The sequence below is a fragment of the Pan troglodytes genome, chromosome 17, assembly GCF_028858775.2.
Source record: "Pan troglodytes isolate AG18354 chromosome 17, NHGRI_mPanTro3-v2.0_pri, whole genome shotgun sequence".
NCBI lineage: Eukaryota > Metazoa > Chordata > Mammalia > Primates > Hominidae > Pan > Pan troglodytes.
In genome coordinates, this window is record NC_072415.2 from 72,257,223 (window position 1) to 72,281,931 (window position 24,709).

The window sequence follows — 24,709 nt, forward strand, 5'->3', positions numbered from 1 at the left end:
TTTGCTAAGATATTAACTCCTTTCGTTTATTGTATACATATATTCCTTTACTTCACTGAGCATAGTTATACTAGCTATAATAAAATCTTAGTCTACTGATTTTACCATTATGTCCTGGTATCATCTAGGAGTTGGTCCCATTGATTGTGTTATTTCTTGGAGTGGATCACATTTTACTGGTTTTTGTGTATCAAGTAATTTTTGACTGTGTGATGGATAATGTGTGTGTTAGGCCATGAAGACTGGATTCTATTCTTTCAGTAGGCACTTGTTCAATCTGTAAACTCTTTCTTAGGTGGCAGCTCAAACTTGTGTTTTGTTTGTTTGTTTTGTCCTTGCCTGGGCTGCTTGCAATATTCCCTGTGTGTGCATTATTTGGGAGTTGGCCGGAGATTTGGGCAGGGAAACTTAGTTAAAGTAGCTTGATTGCTGTGAGCATTTTTACTTTGTTCTGTTGTTGTTGTTTTAAAAGAATTCCTAGATCTTAGAATTCCAGGTTTATTAACTGGAAATAATCATAAGTATTTGAATTCCTGTTCCTTATTTTAACAATTAAATTAAAATGCTCATTCAATTCTTTTATATTTCTCTTTATTATAGATCGAGCTGGGAGCATTAGTACCCTTGATTCTTTAGACTTTGCAAGATATTCAGATGATGGTAACAGGGAAACAGATGAAAAAGTGGCAGGTGAGTAAAATTGTAAGGACAGATTTGGATTCTTTGACATTCCAGAAATAATGAAATGGCTTGAGGAATTTTTTTCCTTCTACATTTTGGTATGTGACTATAACATATATAGTTATTATACAAAGTTATGTTACTAATTACTAATTTACTGCAAGTTTGGGGGTTCCCCAACTTTTTCTTCTTGTGGTACTGAGTTTCTGGTTATGTATCCCTATAATTTGCTAAGTTATACTTGGAGCCAGCAGTTTACAACCACACAGTTGTAAAACTAATGTATGACAGGTCCAAGACAAAGTTGAACCTTAGCCTCATTCCTTTGATCCTCCAAACCAGGGCTGATAGTCATATTTGTGTACCAATACAACTCTATTGATTGTTAAAAATTGGTTTTGAACCAGGCATGGTGGTTCGCACCTGTAATCCCAGCTATTTGCTATTTGGGAAGCTGAGGTGGGAGGATTGCTTGAGGCCAGGAATTTGAGACCAGCTTGGGCAACATAATGACACTTAATCTCTTAAATTAAAAAAAAATAAATAAGTAAATAAATAAATAAATAAAATAAAAAGGTTAAAATACTTCTGTGCTTGTTGCTAAAACTTTGCCTTGAGTTCCCTGAGTGCTCACCAACCATCACAGCATGTCTTCAGAAATTTCTGACTTTGCTATGATCCAAAAAAAAGAGGGTTAAAGAGGGTTAATGATTGGTCCAGTAAGGGCCTCCAGGACACTGCCCATCCCAATAAGAAGGACAACATCCTTTTTAATTGCTTGCTTGCTCATTTCAATCTTTCTCCCTTCCCATCCCCCCATCCTCTCTCCCATACCAGTCTTGCCTTCTAGGCACCGCCATTGGATCTGTAGGGACTTCAGAGGATCAGTTTGTACCCTGTGTTCTGCCTACACCAGATAAGCCCCATTGGAATTTGCTAGGGGTCCACTTTGGAATTCACCCCGTAGCAGCCTTGGCTCCTTGGGTGTAAATATCTGCTACCGTTCTCGTGCCTCAAGTCTGTGTCTGTCTGCCATTGAAATCATTCTTGAGTGCCTTGCAGGAATTGTAGTTTTCATAAGACTTAGGCTTTGAGAGAGATGGAGAAAGCAGACAGACATCAGTTGGGTATCTTGAGCTCCATCAAAATGGTAGGTACTTCTGGAACAAAAGGGATGCCACATGGGACACACACGGTCTGTGAAAAAAATATGGGGTCAGAGAATACCCATAATGTGATTTCTGTTTTGACCAACTCTGTTGAATTTTTCTTCCATTTACTGGGACAAGTTTTTTAAAACATACCAAATGCTTAACCCTCGTGGTCATTATGAATAAAAAAGAGTGCTAATTCTTATATAACATTTGTTCCATTCTAAACACTGTTCTAAATTTATATTAACTCACTGAGTTATAGAATTGTTATCTTGTTCCTCTCCCCAGGATATTGAGGCTCTGAGAGAAATTATATAAGACTTAGTAGCAGAGCTAGGATTCAAATCCACATAGCCCAGGAACAGTCTACGATTGACTATTATTTGCTACCTCTTGGCATGAAAGATTAGGTTTGATCTAATTTAAAATGTCATTCCAATAAATGATTTTCATTCCTTGCTCAAGACTAGAGATATTGAATATTTTAAAATCTCAGACAGTGTTATATGAGTTAGAAAAAAATGTAATTGTTTTTCTGAGAGAAGATTCAGCAATATAAATAATAGCAGAATATCCATGTAATGGGGAAATCACTAGAATAGTTTAATGTGGCTCTCCATGTCAAATCATGGTTGAGTTATGAGCATCATTTATTGACAACTGTATCTAAATGGCAAATCACATTGGTAATATCTAAACATTTACAATTCAAATTTTAGGATGAATTTATCCTAATTGTATCACTCATTAAATAGCACTTGTTATATATATTAGCTATTTATATTATAAAATATATGGCATTTTAGTTTATTTAGAGACTATATCTAGTGTTGTATAGTTTTATTGTACAAATTGTTACATATTAAAAAATAACTCCTACCCAGAAGTTATCCATATAATTATGTTTTTTCCTTTAATTTCCTTATTAAAACTTATATTTTAGATTGAGTAAAATTGAAGAGGTTTATTCTTATTTTCATTATTTAGATATTTTAGTACTTCTAATTAGGGGGAAACTGACATAAATGCAAAATGTTTAGCATAAATTTATGATCATTAGGCCGGGCGCTGTGGCTCACGCCTGTAATCCCAGCACTTGGGAGGCAGAGGCGGGTCGATCACCTGAGGTCAGGAGTTCGAGACCAGCCTGACCAATATGGTGAAACCCCATCTCTACTAAAAATACAAAAATTAGCTGGGCATGGTTGCGTGTGCCTGCAGTCCCAGCTACTCAGGAGGCTGAGACAGGAGAATTGCTTGAATCCAGGAGGTGGAGGTTGCAGTGAGCCAAGATTATACCTCTGCACTCCAGCCTGGGTGACAGAGTGAGACTCAGTCTCAAAAAAAAAAAAAAAAAAAAGATCATTAATTGTTTGGTATAATCTCTATTTATGTCAATATAGGTAGAAGAGAAGAAGAAAATAGAAGTTCCTCTGACCAAATTTCACTGTGTCCATAACGTTTTCTTTCCCTGTGTAACTTTTTATTAGAAGGCAGAGTAAAAAGGTTCATATTCTCTGTCTGACCTAAATGCTTTTTGAGAGACAATGAGCAAAGGGTAGTGGACCTGGATAAGCCTCAGATTTGCACAACTAGGAGTGAAATGTATTAAATATGTGATAGTTTTGGCCTGTTTTTTTTTAATTTGAGACTATCATAAGACAGCAGACCTTACATTTTTAACCTATAGAATATACTATTTCTCTTAAGTTTGGAGAAATAAAATAACTTTTAATTGCTGTACTGTGCTCATATATAAATAAATGCTGTGATTCATGTTCAATGGGAAAAGGAGGAAGAAGAGCATATATAATCCCAAGAGAATATCTTTCAGTCTTTTAGTGCTCATGTACCGTGGCTTATTATTGAACCAAATGTGTGTGTAGATGAAACTTTTTTAAAAAAAATTTCAATTAATCATAATTCCTATTTCCAAAAAGATTGTGACTCTTTGCTTTTACTTGAAAAGCCTATCAAAAGGCCAGTAATTGGGAAAAGATAATTGTCTTTCATCTGCCATTGAATTACATGTAAACCTCATTAACTCCTCATGGTTTGGAGTCTTGTGCCTGCAGCTCTCCCAGGCTACTCCTGCAAGCTGGTAGCTCTGCAGTTCTGGGTCTCAGAAGTGGTCCTACTCCCACAGCTCCTCTTGACATTGCTCTGATGGAGACTCTGTGGCAGCTCTGACCCTGCAGTAGGTTTCTGCCTGGGCCCCCAGGCTTCCCAATACATTGTTTGAAATCTAGGTGCAGGCTGCCATGGCCCCACAGCTCATACACTCTGCATGTCTACAGAGTCAGCACCACAAGGAAGCTGCCAAAGCTTACTGCTTGCCCCCTCTGGAGCTGCACCACAAGCCTCACTTGGACCTGCTGGAGCCATAGATGGAGTGGCCAAGGAGTACTGCACCAGAATGCAGGGAGCAGAGTTTTGAGGGGATTTTGAGCAGTAAAACCATGGAGGGCACCCTGGTCCTGCCTCCCAAAACTACTCTACCCCCCTAGAACTCTGGGCCTGTGATAGGAGGGACAGCCTGAAAGAGCTCTGCAATGGCTTCAAGGTCTTTCTCCCATTGTCTTGATGTCTTACCTGGCTTCCTTCTACTCATATCCTTATCAAATGGCCACTTACCACACCCTTTGTTTGTTCTCTAAACATACGTTTTCAATCTTTACATGGACAGGCTGCAGATTTTTCAAATCTTTCCACTCTTTTAATTGTAAATTCCATCTCCCAGTGATTTAATTTTGAAGCTTCTGTGACTTAAAGTGTTAGAATTTCTCATTTGAATCTACCCAAATTGGCAGAAGCTCTGAAATAAGCTTCTGTAGGATAACAGAATAAACTGTGTCTGTTACTATGATATGAGGCAAAAAGAAGAAGAATAAAGAGACATCTAAGAACAAACATCTGTATTATTTTCCTATAGCAATGCTGGGTAGAAGGAGCTTATGGATAACACACTAATGAGTCTGTTTACCCACCTGGCAAATGAAGGGTCTCCTCTAACCCTTAATCAGCTGTTAATTTATGAGACAGATACTAGATTTGTTTTCAGCAGCATTCTTACCACCTTTCTCCTAGATTTAAAAGTCTGGTTATTTTTTCACATCTTTACACATATTCCTTCAAAGAGGAAGGGATCTCTAAAGGAACAAATGTTTATTAAGTACCTACTTCATGCCAGGCACTATGCTAGGTGCTTTATATAAAATATTTTATTTAATCTTGTTAGGAATGCTGCAAAATAGGTCATTTTTAGGTTTATAGTTTCTATAAGCCTAGAAAACTAATGCTTATACCAAGGTTGAGAAATTTGCCCAGTAGCTTCTATATAGTAAGGGGCATGATCAGGATGTATCACATAGAGGTTTTATTCCAGAGCCCACAATAGATCTTTTAGTACCAGGCTGTAGTTCTGACCCATCTGTATATTCATGTGGATAGCATATTCTTGTCTTTCTTATATGAAACTATTTCACAGAGCCATTTTCTTAGAAAAGTAAAATTTTAAAAACTTTTTTAGATATTTTCCATTTCTCAATTTATTTTTCATATGAAGCATACATTTTTATATAAAATGATTTAAGTAGTAGCAGACACCAAACCAATGAGTTTAATATAGGTGATTTTTCATTTTAAGTAAAAGCCTTTCTCTATGTTATTAAACAAAACTACTGTACTTAGTGCATATACAATGTACCTCTTCAATTTTCTAGTTTTTTTTAAAGGTAACAAGAGATATCTGTATTCTAAATATCGAGATAGCCATTATTTAACTTATTTTAGGCATTTCAAGCATCTGCTACGTGTTAGGTACTATGTGTTAGGTTTCTATGTAGACATACAAGATAGATAACGTTTCTGCTCTTCAGGAATTTGTCTGAAATATGTCTATATCTGTCATACAGATACAAGTTCAGTACGTTGGAAATGGTAATAGAGACCTTGTTGATTTTAGAACCCCCCTATATTCCTGTTTCAGGTTCACAAGATCCATCTTTTAGCATCAGAGTCCCTGAGTTTATTTGTTCTCATATCTCTATTACTGAATTACTTCTCTAGTTCACACCTTAACTCTGTTTTGAGATCTGGAGAACTAGAACTATGCTTTCTGATTTGTAGGGAAAGACATTCCTGAATGCTGGTAAGATCAGTTAATGTTTCAGATTTATCACATGTCATATCAAGTATCGGAATGTCCATTCATACTCAGCAAGTATTTGCTGAGTGCCCTCTCTATAGTTCAAGCATTATGCTACTCTTGGAACAACAGTCAACAGTACAGACATATGAAGCCTTTAGGAAGTTTACATAATCTAGTAGACATTCTAAAATGGTCTTTAGATTTTTGCTGTAGGATCACCTGTCCCTGTCCCCTGGATTAGAAGTAGCCTTCTCATTTCTTAGGTAATGGCCTGGCAGCATCCATATCCAGCTTTATCAGGATTAAATAAGCCTATTTGGCTTCTAATTTTATGTTTCTCCCTAGGTACAGATAAATCTTTTCCTTCCTATTAGGAGTACATTTTGATTTTCTTGATTTAAACCATATATAAATCTTATTTCATAATTTTGTCAGATTTAAAATAGCATAGGTGCTCCAACAAGGCTGTAAAGAAGATAAATAGCATTTTGAAAATAGATTTCTTGTTATTCGTCACCATGAAATTAAAATAGGCTCAGAGAGAAAAAAAGAATACATCATTGTGGTGGGTGGTTATATTTAATCTAAAAATAAAAGTGATTATATGTTCATTAAATTTTAGTGGGCTGGAGAAGGAGGGTTTTATCTTTAGATTAACATTGCTAAAAGTGTATTTCATGAGAATGTTCATTTCATAGGGAAAAAACAAAAGTGGGAAAAAAGAAAAAGAGTTTCATGGTTAGATAAGTTTAGAAAATCATGGTTTTCTGCATGATTTTTCAGTCTTTAGGGTTTTAGGTTATTGTAGTAATTTATATATTAAGTCATAAAAGTCTGAACTATGACAATTGCAGAGACAGTGTAGATGAATGGTTATTTCGGGAGTTATTAAAGGTTGGAATCAGTATGGCTTAAACATTTAATTAGTGTGAGAGTAAGGGCAAGGAATAAGTGAATAGTCATCTTCAGGTTTCCCATTTGGCCAACTGGGTCAATAATGGTGCCATTATTGGAGAGACTGCAGGAGAACCACATTTGAAAGAAAGATGATGAAATCCATAGATAATATTGAACTAGTAATTTATGAGACATTCAAGTGGGCATGTCCAGGAGATAACTGGGTAGGTCTGTGTCTTGTGAAAAGATTTTTTAAATTTTGCAGTCTTCAGAGTACTTGTGAAACCTAAAACCACCAGAGTGAAAGTCATTCCAGTGAAGTGTGTAAATTAAGAAAATGTCTAAGGATGATACATGGATAAACACCAACTTTGAGATGAGTGATAGAGGAACTCAAGCAGAAAGAACAATAGTGGGAAGAATTTTTTTTAAGGCTGTGGGAAAGAGGATGCTTTGTTCCCACCAAGTTGAATATAGAAAAACAAGTATCTACAAACTATGGAGATTGCATCTTGCTTTCACTTATTTATTGCTAAGTCATGCCTAACAGTACTAAGTTTCTCAAGTCTATAATTGGCAGGGAGAATTTTCTAAACCTAGTAGAGGTGATGATAGTACTGCCTTAGGACTTTTGTATTATTTTAGGGACGGGTTTTTATTCTAACTCATATTCTTATGAAAATTGAAAAGAGAATTTTTTCTTTTCTTACAACTGTTCTGGGATACTAAAATAAGTATTAAAGATGGGAAAGTGTTATTTCAAATCACCTTATAGTCAGGAAAAAAATTCCAGAAAATTCTGACTTGAAAGAAGACAATTTTACATAGCAAAATAGATGACTCAGACCTATTGATTGGAACTCATCAATAATGAACTAGAATGGGAATGAAAAAATACTTCTTCAGACCAGTGTTATGGAAAAGATCTTTTAAAATACAGCAATGTTTTGAGTGTGGGCCAAAAAGAACTAAGTCTAGCAAGCATTTCAAGATAATATTAGTGATGAATTGAGTTGGACAACAAAGTATTGATATTTTATTTCTACTTTGAAATTTCACATTCCACCTTTGGTGTCTCCACATAGTTGTACATCTCATAAGTCATGAAAGCATAATCTTTAAGCACTCAAGTGCCTCTAATATACTACAGTATTATCCAGTGCAGTTTGAGAAATAACTGTTTCAACTAATCTGGAGTTGCTTATACTGACTTTTAAGTGTTAACTATTTTGGTAAGATTATAATATGCGATGTTAATATACATCTACATCTTTGCAGTTATTACTTTAGTTCTAGTAAAATTGTATTCAGCAGAGTTGGACTATGAGCCACTTGGTTGGTCATTCCTGCAGCATTTTTAATAAACATACATATCCTCAAATATTTTTAGGAAGAATTACAATATTTGAAAAATATTTGCAAGGTTGTTCCGCACAATGTCTTTCTTTACAGGATAATTAATTTTTAGCTTTAATCTAATGCTAATAAAGAAGATACATTCATATATCTGTAAATACAACATTGCTATTAACCTTTCTTTTGAAACTTTCTCATGTAACTGCAATTACTTGATCATATTATGCCTTTATAGAAATGTACTATAGATTCAAACATACGCCTTTGTCTTTTAAAGTCTATATTGTATATTAAGAAACATGCAGCAGAGTGAATTCATATTGATAAGCATTATCTTTTCAAAGTATTGGTAACTTCTAATGACATTTGGCAATATGTATGTAGATGTGCATAAAAATATAAATTCTTGCCGTCTGACATGGGTTTTTCTGGCTTTCTGTGCCTTAATCATTCAGTGTTTTACTCTTGGTCACCTAAACTTTCACCAATTGCATTTTGAGTTTTTTCCCAGTTTGTGTTTTAACCAGTTTTTTTTTCTTTTTTTCTTTTTTTTTTTTTTTCATATTTCTATCATTCTGGCGTAGGGCACTTCTGATCTGCAATTGTTCTGTAATGTCTTAGAAAATTTTAAGTGATATCAAAAGCATGATATATATTTATTTAAGATACAGTTAGATATTTTTAAATCAAAATCAATTGCCTAGAGTTTTAAAATGTAAAACAAAAAAAAAAAAGTAAACCAACATGCTGTGTAAACCTATTCTGTACTTACACACTGAATGTGTCCAATCTTACTTCAATGCAACTCTAAGAGTTTCCGGAAGTGTAAATGTTAAGGAAAATGTTTAACTTTGTTGCACAGAAGTCTTTGCAGATCAGCATTGCTGACTACCAAAAAACATAAAGTAACATACGATGTCATCTGATTTTTAGTGGTGCTTCCATGTTGCTGCAGTTAAATTCTGTGCATCAAAATAATTGGCCTTTGTGTACTAGATGTGATTCAATTACATCTTGTTTTTATTGAAAATGTGCAAACTGAGTGAATCCTAATTTTTCCATATATTTTTATAGCTGTGGCTCTGATAACATCTCATTTGGCATCTTTTTTATGTGTATTAGTCAGTTAGGAAAAAATTGTATCTTTAAGATGAAACCTTCAGTTCCAGTTTTTATGCAGAATGATTTAACTACTGTAATTTCTTAATATTCATTTGTGGCAAAGATCACTTAATTTTCCAAGAGCTTTACTTCTCAGAAATATATTTTTTCTCAAGTCTAACATTTTAAAGAGCTTATTAAAATGTTTCCTCAATATTCATATTTATGTCATAATCACACTCTGTGATAATAGGAGAAATCCTGAGTTTCACTAGTACCTCTTAACATGAACAAATCTATTAGAAGAGTTATCAGAAACTTTGAAATTCTACTTAATCCTACTCAGTATCCTTAGAAAACTATACTTTTAGAAATGTACACATTCATTTTCTATAGAATTATCTTAATTAGGAATTAAAAGTGAAACTGTTTCTATCCTGTGGCTCTAAATGAAAAATAAAACCCTTGGGGTTTTGGATTTTTATGTTTTTTTTGATATGTGTTTGATGTATCTGTGTTTGTTTTTAGAAAACATACTCTTGTTTGTAGAAAAATTTATAGGCATCACGACATTTGTTAAATATTTAAACCATATTCCTTCAACATCCTAATGAAGGGAACTATTCACTAACGTCTCTATACGTTGATTTATAACATTATTCTAGACAATGCATTTTAAGTTAACTTTTGTAAAAAAAAAAAACCCTAAGTTTTTCTTTTTAAGAATATTTGCTTGGGCTTCATCTAATTTTTACCTTATCCCCTGAAATTATGTCACCTGAACACATCCATTACATTTCTTACCTAGACTGAATAAAGCAGAAGTACCCAGATTATTAATATTTTTATTTATCTAAATGAGAGTATGCCATAGATTTTATTTTTAAATAGAGCTATTCCTTGTCAGACAGCTAGAACATTTGATAATAACCCCCTGAATTCTTCTAAAACTATGGAAAACATTCACCAGTTTGCTTGCAAATCAACTCTGCTGCATGCGTTCACAAGTTTCATAAAGATTGCATGCTTTCTGTTTTCAATACAAATTGTATTTTTTTTTCATACCCATCCTTGCTTTTTATTTTTTAATTTTTGTTTCCCTTTTCTTGGTTGGATGCCTGTGTGTGTTTATTCCAAATCCCTGTCCAGTCCTGGAGTTTGAACTACGGAAAGCCAAGGAGACCATTCAGGCCCTCCGAGCCAACCTGACAAAGGCCGCAGGTGGTGTACATAAAACTTTTTTGAGACTTTTCAACTTTGACAATGTAGAAGTAGCTGAGATATTTTAAAATGTAAAATAGTAAAATAGTACTTATGTTTTTTTCCACCAGAACATGAAGTTCCTTTACAGGAACGAAAAAATTACAAATCAAGTCCTGAAATTCAGGTGGGTGACGGAAGACAAATGTAAAATTAATCTTCCACATTAAATGGTAACATAAATATTGAAGGAGGAATACTTATGATTTCCTGTTTGCCTCTTATTTTGCTTCCAGGAGCCAATCAAACCTCTTGAAAAGAGAGCTCTAAACTTCTTAGTCAATGAATTTTTATTGAAGAATAACTATAAGCTTACATCAATAACCTTTTCAGATGAAAACGATGATCAGGTAAAGTTACTTTTTGTTTTTACAGTGATTTTTTTTACACTTATAATTCACTTTTTCTTTTACGTAGTTTCGTTTTTTTTTTTTTTTAAGTTATATATATAGTAAAATTCTACAAGGCTAGTTACTAGAAACAGCAGTCTCTTGCCTGAAGCTAATTCTGTTAGCTTACAGACTTTATTCTTTCCCTGTTGCTTTCTACATAAAGACTTTTCATTCTTTCTAGATTCCTTTTTACTACTCCTCAGTGACTATATAGTCCACTCATTTTTGCATATATTCATAAAGTATGCTTTTTAAAGACATACTTTATAGTGTAGGTTCTTGTGTACTTATAAATCCAGTTTAACTATAAACCTCCTCAATTGCACTGTAACAATTAAGATGTTAGATAAATATATGACAGTATTTAAGAGAGTATATTGTAAATGAGAGTGAGAAAATCAGCTGTATCTCTCTGAATAGGGGCCAATTTTAGAACTTTATTATTATTTTCCTGATAAAATCTCTTTAAGCAAAAAAGATGTCTTATTTTAGTGTCATCTCTCAAATGGAATATTTTGACTTCTTAGTGGTAATGGATTGGTTTGAATCTTACACCTTAAAAAAGTAAATGCCAGTGAATTTATTATTTAGGAATCTGAAGGCCATCATTTTAAATCAAGATTATTCTGTTGGTTCATAAAATCTCCTATAGATCCTTTAGCAAAAATAGAAATTTTCTGAGTAAGATAGTTCAGTTACCCCCTCAGTTATTAGAATATATTTGGCAAAATTAAATGCAATAAGTATCTAGTTATTTTTTATTCAATGGTAGTGTCACTGAACATGTGCTATGTAAGAGACATTAAACTAATATTTAACGTGAGTATTATACAATGCTATACTATGGCTATAGTTTAGGTTAATCATGTTTTTTAAATGATCGACTAAACAGTGAATAGGAAAGATTTTGAATATGTGAGAAATATTGAGAGGTCAAAAAGAACACAGAAAAAGAGGAAAAGAGGAGCAAAAAATAGACGGAATACATAGAAAACAGATAATAAAATGGTTAGATTAAAACCTAGCTCTATCAGTATTCACTGTAAGTGTAAATGATTAGTCCTTCTCGAATAAAAATCAAATTAGAGATGTCAACAATGCTCTCTCAATAATTAATAGAACAAGTCAACAGAAAATCTTTTAGGATATAGAAGGCTTGTGCTATGTTATCAACCAATGGGCATAATTACAATTTTATAAAAATGCTTCATCCTTCAACAGTGAATACATACTCTTTAAATTCAAATGGTTCACTTACAAAGTTAGACCATATTATGGGTTATAAAACAAGTCTTAAGATGGTGAAATTAACTAGCAATTAGTAACAAAGTTATTTCCAAATAACGCATGAGTTAAAAAAGAAATTAAAAGGGAAATTATAAAGTATTTTGAACTGAGTGAAGATGAAAACAAAACATATCAAAATTTGTGGGATATAACTAAAATAGCACTTAGAGGGAAATTCATAGCACTAAATGTCTATACAAGGAAAGAAAAAAATTCAAATCAGTGAAATCAGGTTCTGCCTTAAGAAACTAAAAAAAGAAAACCAAGTGAAACCCAAAGTAAGTAGAAGAAAGGAAATGATAAAGATGATAGCATAAGTCAATGACACAGGCAGCAGAAAACAATAGAGAAAAATTAATGAAACAAACAAGTAGTCCTTTGAGAAGATCAGTAAAATTGATAAACCTCTAGCCTAACTGATTAGGAAAAAGAGAGAAGATACAAATAACCAAAATCAACAATGAGCAAGGTTACATCACTACAGATTTTACTTATATTAGAAGAATAATAAAAGAATGTTATGAATAACTTTTCTTATAAGAAGACAACTGCCAAAGCACACTCAAGAAGAAATAGATTATTTGAAGGGCTTTATATTTATTAAAGAAATAAAATTTGTACTTAAAAATACTCCTACAAAGAAAACTCCAGGTCTGGATGGCTTCACTTGCAAATTTGACCAAACATTGGAGGAAGAAGTAATACAAACTCTTCTAGAAATTAAAGATAAGGGAATACTTCCAAGCTCATTCAATGAGACCAGCATACTTCTGATATCAAAACCAGACAAAGACACTGCAAACAAATAAAATTACAGGCTCATTTCCTTTATTAATATAGATATAGAAATTATACATAACATTTTAGCAAATCAAATTAAACAGAATGTTAAAAGGACAGTTCATTATGACCAAATGAGGTTTATCTCAGGAATATAAGGTTGAGTTCATATCCAAAAATCAGTCATTGTAATTGATCATATTAAAAAGAAAATCATATAATCATCTGAGAAGATGCAGAAAAGGCATTTGACTCAATCCAACATCCATTCTCTTTTAAAACTTTAAAGAAATTAGAAATAGAGAGGCATTTCCCCAACTGATAGAGGACATTTATAGAAAACCTATCACTAACATCATTCTTTTCTTTTTCTTTTTTTTTATTATTATACTTTAAGTTCTAGGGTACATGTGCACAACGTGCAGGTTTGATACATAGGTATACATGTGCCATGTTGGTTTGCTGCACCCATCACCTCGTCATTTACATTAGGCATTTCTCCTAATGCTATCCCTCCCCCAGCCCCTCATGCCCCAACAGGCCCTGGTGTGTGATGTTCCCCACCATGTGTCCAATTGATCTAATTGTTCAATTCCCACCTATGAATGAGAACATGCAGTGCTTGGTTTTCTGTCCTTGTGATAGTTTGCTGAGAATGATGGTTTCCAGCTTCATCCATGTCCCTGCAAAGGACATGAACTCATCCTTTTTTATGGCTGCATAGTATCCCACACTAACATCATTCTTAATGATGAAAGATGAAGATGGAAACAAGAACATTCATTCTCACTACTTCTATTCAGCATCATACTGAAGATTCTAGCTAGTGCAATAAGGCAAGAAAAAGTAATTCAAGCACACATTTTGGAAAGGAAGAAATAACAGTCCTTATTCACCAATGACATGATCATGTGTATAGAAAATCCTATAGACTCTCCAAACACGGTACAAAAACTAAGTGATTTTAGCAAGGTTGTAGGAAACAAGGTAAGTATACAAAAACCTATCATATGTTATGTTAGCAACAACCAATTGGAAATCAAATTTTTAAAATATCATGTTCAATAGTATTAAAAAATAGGAAATAACTTAGGAATAAATCTGACAGACAGCTTCTACACTGAAAACTACTTAACATTGAGATAAATTAAAGAGATTTAAATGAAGAGATATTGTGCTCATGTATCAGAAGACCCAATATTGTCAAGGTAACAATTTTGATTTGTATTTTCAATGAAATCTAAATCTCACTTCTTACTGGCATTTTTGTGGAAAGTAATGATTTTTTTCTAAAATTCATATGAAAAGGAAACAGCCAAAACAACTTTAATAAAGAAGAACAAATTTGGAGGACCTAAACTACCTGGCTTCAAGTCTTAAAAGATATTATAGTAAAGATATTATTTGTCATATTGGTATATAGACAAATAAATTGATGAAACAGAATAGAATCCAGAGGTGGACTTACACATAGATGATCTGTTGAATTCTGACAAAATGCAAAATACCTTCCATGCAGAAAGGGTAGTCTTTTTTTTACAAATGGTAATGGAACCATTTGCCTAAACAAAATAAACATCAAACCATACCATATACAAAAATTAACTCAAAATGGAGCATATACTTAAATATAGATCCTAAAAAGCTGTAAGGCTTCTAGAGGAAAACAGGAAAAAAAAAATCACTGCAGGCTTGGAAGATAGGCAAAAGATTTATTAGATATGACACAAAAAGCATGATGTTCTCTGTCAGATTTGCTCTCATCAAAATTAATAACTTCTGCTGTTTGGAAGCCACTTTTAAGACCGAGAGGGTGAAAATATTGCAAGTAACATATCTGATAAAGGAGTTATATCCAAAATTTATTAAGAGCTCTCTAAACTTAATAATAGAAAATTAATCTATTTTTTAAAAGAATGCACAAAAATTTTAAACAGGTGCTTCACTAAGCAAGTTATATGGATGGAAAATAAGCACGTGAAAAAGATTCTCAACATTTGTATTCATTAGAGAAATGCAAATTCAATCACATTGAGATACCACAACACATTAATTAGAATGTTTACCTAAGACTGTATGAAGTTTTGGCAAGGATATGGAGCAACTAGAAATTATTTCTAGTTCTAAGCTCAAGGTAGATACGTCTTAAATTTTGGATGAATGATAGATAGATGGACATTTGAATTATGTGTAATGTTCATTTAATAAGTTTTTTTTTTTTAAGTTAAAAGTTGTTTAGTTCTTGTGGGCCAAGCACTATGTTAAGGCTTTTATATACATTTAATTTATCCTTACAAAAACCCTAAGAGATAATAAATATTTTACTCATTTTACAGATGACCAGTTTAAGCCTCCCTCAAATTAATTTGTAACAGTGATAGTGGAGAAAGATACAAATTTCATACTTCCTCTGGTTTTCTCTAAAGCCCCCACTTGTAATACTCATATCTACCTCAGAGTTAGTCCTCAATAATAGCTATCTCATCATTCAAATAAATCGTCAAAGGATTAAGAATATCACATTTAGAATGTTCAAATTAATATGCCAATTTCTTAGAGGTTCTCATAGGTTATAATCTATCAAATTAGTACTAAATTATGATATATTAAAGGAAGATAGAATGGTGAGACAGTGTATTTACATGCAATTGATTAGTCAGCAATTTTATGAAGCTCTTCTAAAGATCTTTCTCTACAGAATGCTTAAGTTGCTATGCTTTTTTGTACTTTTAATAAAACTGTTACAGTTAATAAAACTGTTGAACACGTTTTAATACACAACAAATTGAAGAGTAGCTATTTGGATTCTGAAAATTGCCAGAAGTATTTTTAATAATATGAATTATATTCAAACATTTACAGCAAGAAGACATGCAGATTAAATTGTTTCCCTACCCATTAGAGATTACACTAATATGTATTAAGTTGGAGTAATAAAAGAAGAACAAAATTAATGATTTGAGTTTACTTATAACGTATAAATAATAGGTACAATTTATGTACTGAGACTTCCTTAATCTAGACATGTTTTATGATGTCATGCAAATATTTGAGCATGTTTTATGAGCTTAAAGTTAATACAAAACAAAGAGAGTTTATATTTTTAAGAGATATAATAAAAAAAATTGTGTAACATTTTGATACCTAAGACAATTAAACCTATTTATCTAGAAGGTCAGGAAACTTACAAGAATAATATTGGATACTGGAAAGTGTAAAATAAATGTAAGAATGTTATTTACTAACTTGGAACATACACTTTGATATTATAACAAAATTATGATTATGTTGGGTTTTCAATATATTCACAGAGGCTGGCTGTGGTGGCTCACACCTGTATTCTCAACACTTTGGGAGGCCAAGGTGGGAGGATTGCTTAAAGCCAGGTGTTTGAGACCATCCTGGGCAACAAAGCAAGACCCCATCTCTACAAAAAAAAATTTTTTTTTATTGGTTTGGCATAGTGGCGGGTGCTTGTAGTTCCAGCTACTTGGGAGGCTGAGGTGGGAGGCTCACTTCAGCCCAGGTGTTTGAGGCTACAGTGAGCCATCTGTGATTGTGCCACTGTACTCCAGCCTGCATGACACAGCAAAACCAATCTTAAAAAAAAAAAGATATTAGCAATAATAATATGAATTTCAAAAATGTAAGATAAAATTTCCTCGAAGATTTTTTATGTTTTTTTTTTATCTTTTAGGATTTTGAATTATGGGATGATGTAGGATTAAACATTCCAAAACCTCCAGACTTATTGCAACTCTACCGGGATTTTGGAAATCATCAAGTAACTGGAAAAGATCTTGTAGATGTGGCCAGTGGAGTAGAAGAAGATGAATTAGAGGCCCTTACACCAATTATAAGCAACCTTCCTCCAACTCTTGAAACTCCCCAGCCTGCAGAGGTGAGAGATAGCAACTAATTAGTTAAGTCCACAGAAAGTATTTAAACTATGTAAAAGCATACAGTGAGATCTTGAGTTTCTGTTTTTCTCCTGTTTTGATTTTAGAACTCCATGTTAGTACAGAAATTAGAAGATAAAATTAGTTTGTTAAATAGTGAGAAATGGTCATTGATGGAGCAAATCAGAAGACTTAAAAGGTTAGTACTTGATCATTATTCCTAAAAATCCTCTTAAGGTGTTTAAAAGTATTGGCAAGTTATGCAAATATATGAAACAATATTCCAGTTGTAAGGCATAATTGCTTCACATTTTAATACTTCTGAAAGAAAGTTTTGTAATTGTTTAATGTATTTAAAATAGTAATAGGTCTTTTTTCCCAAAACAAGTTACTAAATCGATATGGTGATCTTACAATCAATTATGTCTTGGAACTAAGAAATAAGATATTTTGATTTCTCCCTCATATTAGTGTTGTACATATTTCCTGTTCATTATTCCATTTAGTTCTTATAATAATCCTGTGGGTTTGAGGAAGTTATCCCACTTTGCAAATGAATAAAAGAAATTTAAGTGCCAATCAAAAGCAGGGTTTTTAAGGCCATTTTTATGCTTCATTCTTGAGTTTATAGCTACATTTTTAGGTATATGAAGCATCAGTGAATATTGCATAAAAAAGATTTATTACTTGCCAATCATTTGCTACTAATACTTTTAAATATGCTTTTAAAACATTAAACCCATTATGAGATTTATGCTAGTTTTCAAAAATACAGTTGTCCTCTGGTGATTTCTCTTAATTTCTCTTTCTACAGTGAAATGGACTTCCTCAAAAATGAACACTTTGCCATCCCAGCAGTTTGTGACTCTGTTCAGCCTCCTTTGGATCAGTTGCCCCACAAAGACTCTGAGGACAGTGGACAGCATCCAGATGTAAATAGTTCAGACAAGGGAAAAAACACAGACATCCATCTTTCAATATCAGATGAAGCTGATTCCACTATTCCTAAAGAGAATTCCCCAGATTCATTCCCCAGGAGAGAAAGAGAAGGAATGCCACCTTCTTCTCTATCAAGTAAAAACACAGTTCATTTTGATAAACCTAATAGGTTAGTATGCATCCTATATTTTGAAATGCATCTTGCAGCTATTTAGTACATGTCAAACGGGAAGAGCTACTGTTTTTATTTAAACTGCTTTTTTGCAGATCAAATATATTAATTTTTATATTTGACATGAACTTAACACATAGCAAAGTAGTTGTCACAAAAAAGTCACAAAATTATTAGTTACTAAATTAAATTAAATCAAAAAGGAATTACCCATCAATGAGCTAGGTTCTATCTTAGCTAAGTATTTAAACCCATAACAAATATGTTATTACTATGTGCTGTAAACACTTACCCAGTGCTTTTTTCTCTATCCTTTAGTCGTTATCAGACTCAGAGGAATATTTTGATGCTGCGTAGTTGCCTATGTTAAAGAAGGAATAATTTTTGCTCCTACTTTTTTTTTTCCTGTGTCTGCTTCCATTACAAATATTACATCATTAGTATTCTGTTAATTCATATGTTTAATTTATATTGGGTGTCAGAACTCACAGATGACAAAAACCATGGTCCCTGCACTTTGTGATTATGTTTCCTAGTGGAGGGGACAAAAATATAATTTTAAAACTTTTAGATTATGATTAAAAAATACTTTTAAGAAAGGAATATTACTGAGCTCTTTTTATATGTCAGACAGAATCCTCAATGCTTTATGTATACTAACTCATTTAATTCTTACAAATATCCTATGGTGCATTTTCAGCCACAAGGTCATACTTCGTTTCCTATTAGATAGAGAGATGTTATGCCTACTATGAGCATATAATAGAAAAGTACAACTAATTTGCTTCAGACTTACAGGTCCCCATTATTAAGAAGTATTGGATTTTTATTTAAATAAAGCTTTCCACTCATGAACCACAACTTCTTCTGTGTATAGTAGGGGTGTGTGTGTGTGTGTGTGTGTGTGTGTGTGTGTGTGTGTCTGTCTGTCTGTCTGTCTGTGTTGGTCACAGAACTGAAACAGACAGGGCCCAAACCTCAAACCTTATAGTATGAGAGAGACAGACAAGAAATAACACTAAGGTATGAAAAGTAGTATAATAAAATAAGTTCAACTTGCTTTGGGAACATGTAATCAAGGCACTAACCTAGTCTTCAGAGCAGGAAAGTTTCATAGAAGTGTCATCCAAGATTTGAAGACTATTGTAAGAGTTAACAAGCAAAGAGGTAAAAGAAAGAGTGTTCCCACATGCACAAATGAAACAGTGCTTTAGGGGAACAAAGAAGGGTTTAGTGAGGCTTAAGCAAATAATGCTAGTGAAAGGAAGGATAGAAGTTGGAGAAGTAAGCAAAGTCTAAGAAGTCATGTAAGCTTGCATTAATTCATTTTAGAGGTTGGGACATGATGTTATCTAAGCTTTAGAAAGGGTCCTCTGAGCTAGAGGTAATTGGAAGGTAGCAAGACTGGGAGCAAGGAAACTATACGGGTATATGTTGGAAGAACCCAAGTAAGAAATGATGGAGGCCTGTTCTATATTCAGACATTGGTAATGGGAAGGGAAAGAAGTATATGGATCTGCAAGATTATTAGAAGTTAAAAGATTGAATGGATTTGGGGTGAAGATAAAGGGAAGGAAGCCAGGGACGATGGCATGTGCCTCTAATCCCAGCTACTCAGGAGGCTGAGATGGAAGGATCGCTTGAGCCCAGTAGTTCTGGACCAGCATGGGCAATACAGCAAGACCCCATCTCAAAAAAAAGGATCAAGCCTGATTTGAGGTTTCTGACTTGGGCAAGTGGAAGGATTATGGTCCCCCTCTGAGGGAATATGAGAGGAGCATAAAACAGCAAAAGGCTCAAGCTTTGATACAGTACTCTATAATCATAGAAATTACTGAGCGCCATTTTGTGGTGTATACTAAATAAGCTTTATTATCTAATTTTTGGTGTTAGCCTTTTCTTTGCAGATTTAAGACATAAAGTACAACTCATAGTCATAATTTTATGAATAATACTGCATAGAGACTGGTGTTTTAGAAATATAAATGTTTTAACCTCCTTTATTAAACATAAATAGGCTAATATTTTCAGCTGCAAACAGAAACTTTCTTTAAAATGTATCATGAATATTGAATGAGCTGTGCCTCCATTTATCTTTAGACTTGTTGTTTGTGGTTTTCTAATATTCAGATTTATCATTAGCATTATATATATCTGCAAAGCTTTAATTCCTCTCAGCAATATACCAGGTCAACCTTTATCCACTTTACCTTTGTGTTGACCTTTCTGGGACCATAGAGAATTGGGGTTGGAGAAAGTCCTCATTTTAGATTTTCAGATCATTTCTATAGGCATTGATCTACTATAGCACTTTAGGTTTGATCCACTAACTATAAATGCCATTTTTTCACATAACATCAAACTACTGCAAGAACACCAGTTACTGTTGATTTTTTTTCTCCTAAGTGACCTGTATAAGTTTCTCCAGTGAAGTGTTCTTCAAGTCACTGGTGGCTCAGAAATCTGGTTAGCTTTGTGGGGTAGGATTAATGCTGGAATGGAAGTTATAATACATAACTTAAATTTCTCCTTAAATGTCACTGGTAATTATTTGATATTGTCTCTTTTTCGTACATTTTCTTCTAGGAAATTGTCTCCTGCATTCCATCAAGCACTACTCTCTTTTTGTCGAATGTCAGCAGATAGTCGTTTAGGATATGAGGTAAATTATACCACCTATTTCCACAACTTTTTAAAAACATTCTACTGTTTTTCTTCTTTTTAAGTTTCTCTTCTACAGAAGCATCTGTGATAAGACTGTATTTCAAATGCAAATCCATTATGTAAAATAATGCTCTAAGATATAGTTCCTAAAATTTTAAACTTTTAAGGAAAGTAGTTGATTATTTCTGTTTTTTCTATTAACATTTTGTTAACGTTAAAGTGACCTTTTATAAACTCTATTTTTAATAGTATGTTTAATGACAGCATCTCTTAGATATAATTCAGAAAACCAACTTAAGTGTACACTGTTTATATATTAATTGTTTATTTAAATTACTCTATTATTTTCATTTCATTAGGAGTGGTTATGTCCAATAGTTGAGTTTATTAGCTTGCATATTAGATTTTCTCAACTATTTTGTATTTATTTTTGCAGATTGGTTTTGAGGGGGTATTTTATTATTACTGTTTTTTCTTACCTGTGTACTCACTCCTCCTTTTCTTGCTGTTTTGTGTTTCATTTCACTTGACTTCCCATGGGCTTCTGTTCCACAATGTCATTGAGAATATCACAGAGCTAGATAGAGGATGGTTTGGATGCACTCTGGCAATCCTCATTGTAAGACTGGATCACCTTCCTTAGCCTACCCCTTGTATTTCCAAGTTCTTTGTACAGATTATCACTGTAGCTAATGGTTGTAGCTTTGTGAGCATCTCTTCAAAGACAAAAACAAACATTGAGGCTGCCCTACTCCTGTGCTATTACCCCTACTTGTTCCCAGAAATGAAGCCTATTAGGCCTCCTTGGCTTCACCCTTGATTTTAATGGTATTTTAAATCTGTTTCTAGCCCAAAGAAATATGGATGTTGATTGGAGCACTGTTGCTGTTGTTGCTGCTGTTGTTGTTGTTGTTGTTGTTGTTATCATAAGTTAAAATATTGCATGTGTGTTTAGGGCAGAGATATCAGGGCCTAAAGAATGAACTTTTCCATATTAGTATGCACAGAAGTTCTCCACTATCATTGTTTATTAATTCTTTGGTTTTCTAGGTGTCTCGTATTGCAGACAGTGAAAAAAGCGTTATGTTAATGCTGGGACGCTGCCTGCCACACATTGTTCCCAATGTGCTATTGGCAAAGAGAGAGGTAAGGCACATAAAAGTTTTTTCGTCCCAGTAATCCCATCATGTTGTCCATTTTTTGTCATTTTGAAGTTGAGTGTTATATTTTTATTTTGTTAAAGTCTATTACTTGCAATCATATTCTTACTTTTGTGCATGCATCTCTGCTCCTAGAGAATGGTTTTACACCTCTGTCAGGTGAGTTCAGTAAAACTGCATGGTATTCATGTTTTTCCAATTTTGCTTAAAGCATTGTTAGCTTCTGCAGCACTAACTATTACTGTAGGTCCATTTATGTGCCATGAACACTGTCTGGTTTTTACATTACCAGTTAACTAATTATCTGTGCTCTTGGTATGATATGCTTCATATGTCAACAGAAATGGACACTCTTTGTATTGAAAATTAACAGGGATGAATAATATAAAACTAGTCAGGACGAATAATATAACACTAGTCATAAATGTACTTGTAGTTGCCGATTATAAATGTGTTATTATGCATGTTTGGCAATAAATCACATTTCTCTTATAATAGGATAGTTGTAATATTGACTGCAACAACTTTTTAAAGTACCTTTTTTATTTTTCTTGCAGTTAACCGGTTGGTTATTGACAGATGCTTTAAGTATCCAAAATACATTTGCAAATATATTTGAGTCCACATAGCCTATGTTATGATCCATAAACACTATAGGAAGTTATCTTTATGGTTGTTATTTATAAATTATTATTAAATATAGTTATATTTAGTCAATAAAAGATTAATGGGAAGTTATTTATAATCTCATTTAAGTGACAGTGGATGTTTGCAGATAATTTAAATTATTTTATTGAACTCTGTTTTTGATATAAAATTTTTAGATCAAAAAAATTTTATAAAGAATAAACGAAGACAATTTTAGAGTGTGTCATGTAACTTTCTATTGTTATCTTCTTAATATTTACCACTGATTCAATCATAATTTCTGGGACCTACAGTATGATAGGTACATAATGCATTGGCAAAACCCATTTAAAGCTTATTTTCAATTATCCATTTAGCATAAGAAATTTGTACTGATCCTCAAGAAAACATGTAGAGCTTTAAAATTTTTTATCCCCATAGGTATTTTTAATAAAAACAATTAGATGGTTTTCCACTGATGGCTTTATTTTTACCTAATTATTTTAAAATAGTCATAAGATATTAATAAGTATGGAAAGTCTTATATGTCTTGAAGGATCAGTGTCCAATTTCAGATTGTTTTGCAGTTCTGCTTGGCAGAATGGTGTTTGAGCTTCTTTTCCTTTTTTAGCTTGTAACATAATCCATGTAATGCATTAATGTTTGCATCCCTTTTACTGTATTTCCTTAATATCATCTTTAGAGTGTTACAGAAACCTAATTATTATGAAATTCAGTTTTAGCTTTTTTATTTTAATTTTTCATATTATCATAAAAGACTACCACTAAAATGATTGTACTGCATGAAATATTTATAAATTTGCATCATCAGTAATCAGTTACATTATACATACAGATTATATACATATATGCACACATATAACTAATTTGTGGTATGATGTTTACTTTTCTGGCTGATTTTAAATTTTTTATAATTAAATATATATTTCATGAAAAACTGATCATCTATCTTTGTTCATTTAATTATTTGTATGTTTTATCAGAAAAGTTGCCATTTATAATAAAATGAAATTGTATTTCCTCAAAATTAAATTGGTAAATAATGAAATATATCTTAGAGTGATTTAAAATCAATCCCTGGGCATAACAGAACAAAACATTTTTTAGTTACATCTCTTTATATTGAATTACTTTTTAATATTTCACCTGTTTCTTATTATAAATATATATATATATATCTCCCTCTATGGGGAAACAGAGAGAGTTGTTGGTTTTTTGTTTTGTTTTGTTTTTTGGGGTTTTTTTTTTTATTTGAGGCAGGTTCTCTCACTGTCACTCAGGCTGGAGTACAGTGGCACAGTCATGGCTCGCTACAGCCTCAAACTCCAGGGCTTAAGCATTAAATCTACATTTTTATAAAACTCCTGTGATTGAAGGATTAATATTTTGACTTCTTATTTCTCAAGTTTGATATATATTCTCTTGTCAGCAAAAGCCTTTTTATTGGTATTTAAATAAAATTTAAATGTTCTTTAGTAAACTGAACTTAGTAATATCTTAGCTGATTAAATAAAGCATTAGAAACAGGGTTTAATGTTTTGATTAATATGTTTACATGGTGTAATTTTTTTAATGTAAAAAAATGAAAATTACAATGAAAATTCCTTTATTCCTGTCCTTGAGCTTCTGTCACATGCAGTCAGTTTTGCTAGCTTCTAGAGTATTCTTTCAAGTCCTTTGACCTTTTTTAAATTTGATTGTTTATCTTCATGTTTTTGAGTTGTAAGAGTTTTTTATATATTCTGGGTAGTAAACCCTTATCATATATATGATTTGCAAATATTTTCTTTCATCCTGTAGGTTTTCTTTTTACACTCTTGAGCATATCCTTTGATGGGCAAATGTTTTCCATTTTTATGAAATCTGATTTATCTATTTTTTTGTTGTGTTGTTTGTGCTCTAAGTATCAATTTTAAGAAACCATTGCCAAGTCAATCAATGTTATAGAAGATATATATATCTATATGTATATAGATATATATATAAGAGCTAAAGCTATAAAACAATTAGAAGAAAACATTTTTTATATACATTTAGGTCAATGATTCATTTTGAGTTAATTTTTATATATGGAGTAAAACAGGGTCTAACTTTATTCTTTTCATATGGCTATCCAGTTATCCAGAAACATTTGTTCAAGATAAAAAATTTCCTCTTTTGAATAGTCTT

The 24,709-nt window shown here is 32.7% G+C and overlaps 1 protein-coding gene across 27 annotated transcripts in view; it reads left to right on the forward strand.

Moving 5' to 3' along the window:
* Positions 1 to 24,709, forward strand: part of RELCH (RAB11 binding and LisH domain, coiled-coil and HEAT repeat containing) — a 119,961-nt gene that overhangs the window by 23,341 nt on the left and 71,911 nt on the right. For 16 of the 27 annotated variants that reach the window (XR_010151970.1, XR_010151968.1, XR_010151973.1 and 13 more), the window contains exons 2-11: positions 601 to 690; positions 10,489 to 10,560; positions 10,671 to 10,726; positions 10,836 to 10,949; positions 16,756 to 16,959; positions 17,065 to 17,156; positions 17,772 to 18,065; positions 20,655 to 20,730; positions 21,783 to 21,878; positions 22,028 to 22,051. Coding sequence is in view for 18 of the 27 variants with exons in the window: in XM_054672095.2 (XP_054528070.2) it covers positions 601 to 690; positions 10,489 to 10,560; positions 10,671 to 10,726; positions 10,836 to 10,949; positions 16,756 to 16,959; positions 17,065 to 17,156; positions 17,772 to 18,065; positions 20,655 to 20,730; positions 21,783 to 21,878; positions 22,028 to 22,051 (1,118 nt within the window). In the remaining 9 variants the exon portion in view is untranslated. The remainder of the gene's footprint in view (positions 1 to 600; positions 691 to 10,488; positions 10,561 to 10,670; positions 10,727 to 10,835; positions 10,950 to 16,755; positions 16,960 to 17,064; positions 17,157 to 17,771; positions 18,066 to 20,654; positions 20,731 to 21,782; positions 21,879 to 22,027; positions 22,052 to 24,709) is intronic. The other 11 variants (XR_010151974.1, XR_010151972.1, XM_001144840.6 and 8 more) reach the window with 3 other exon arrangements.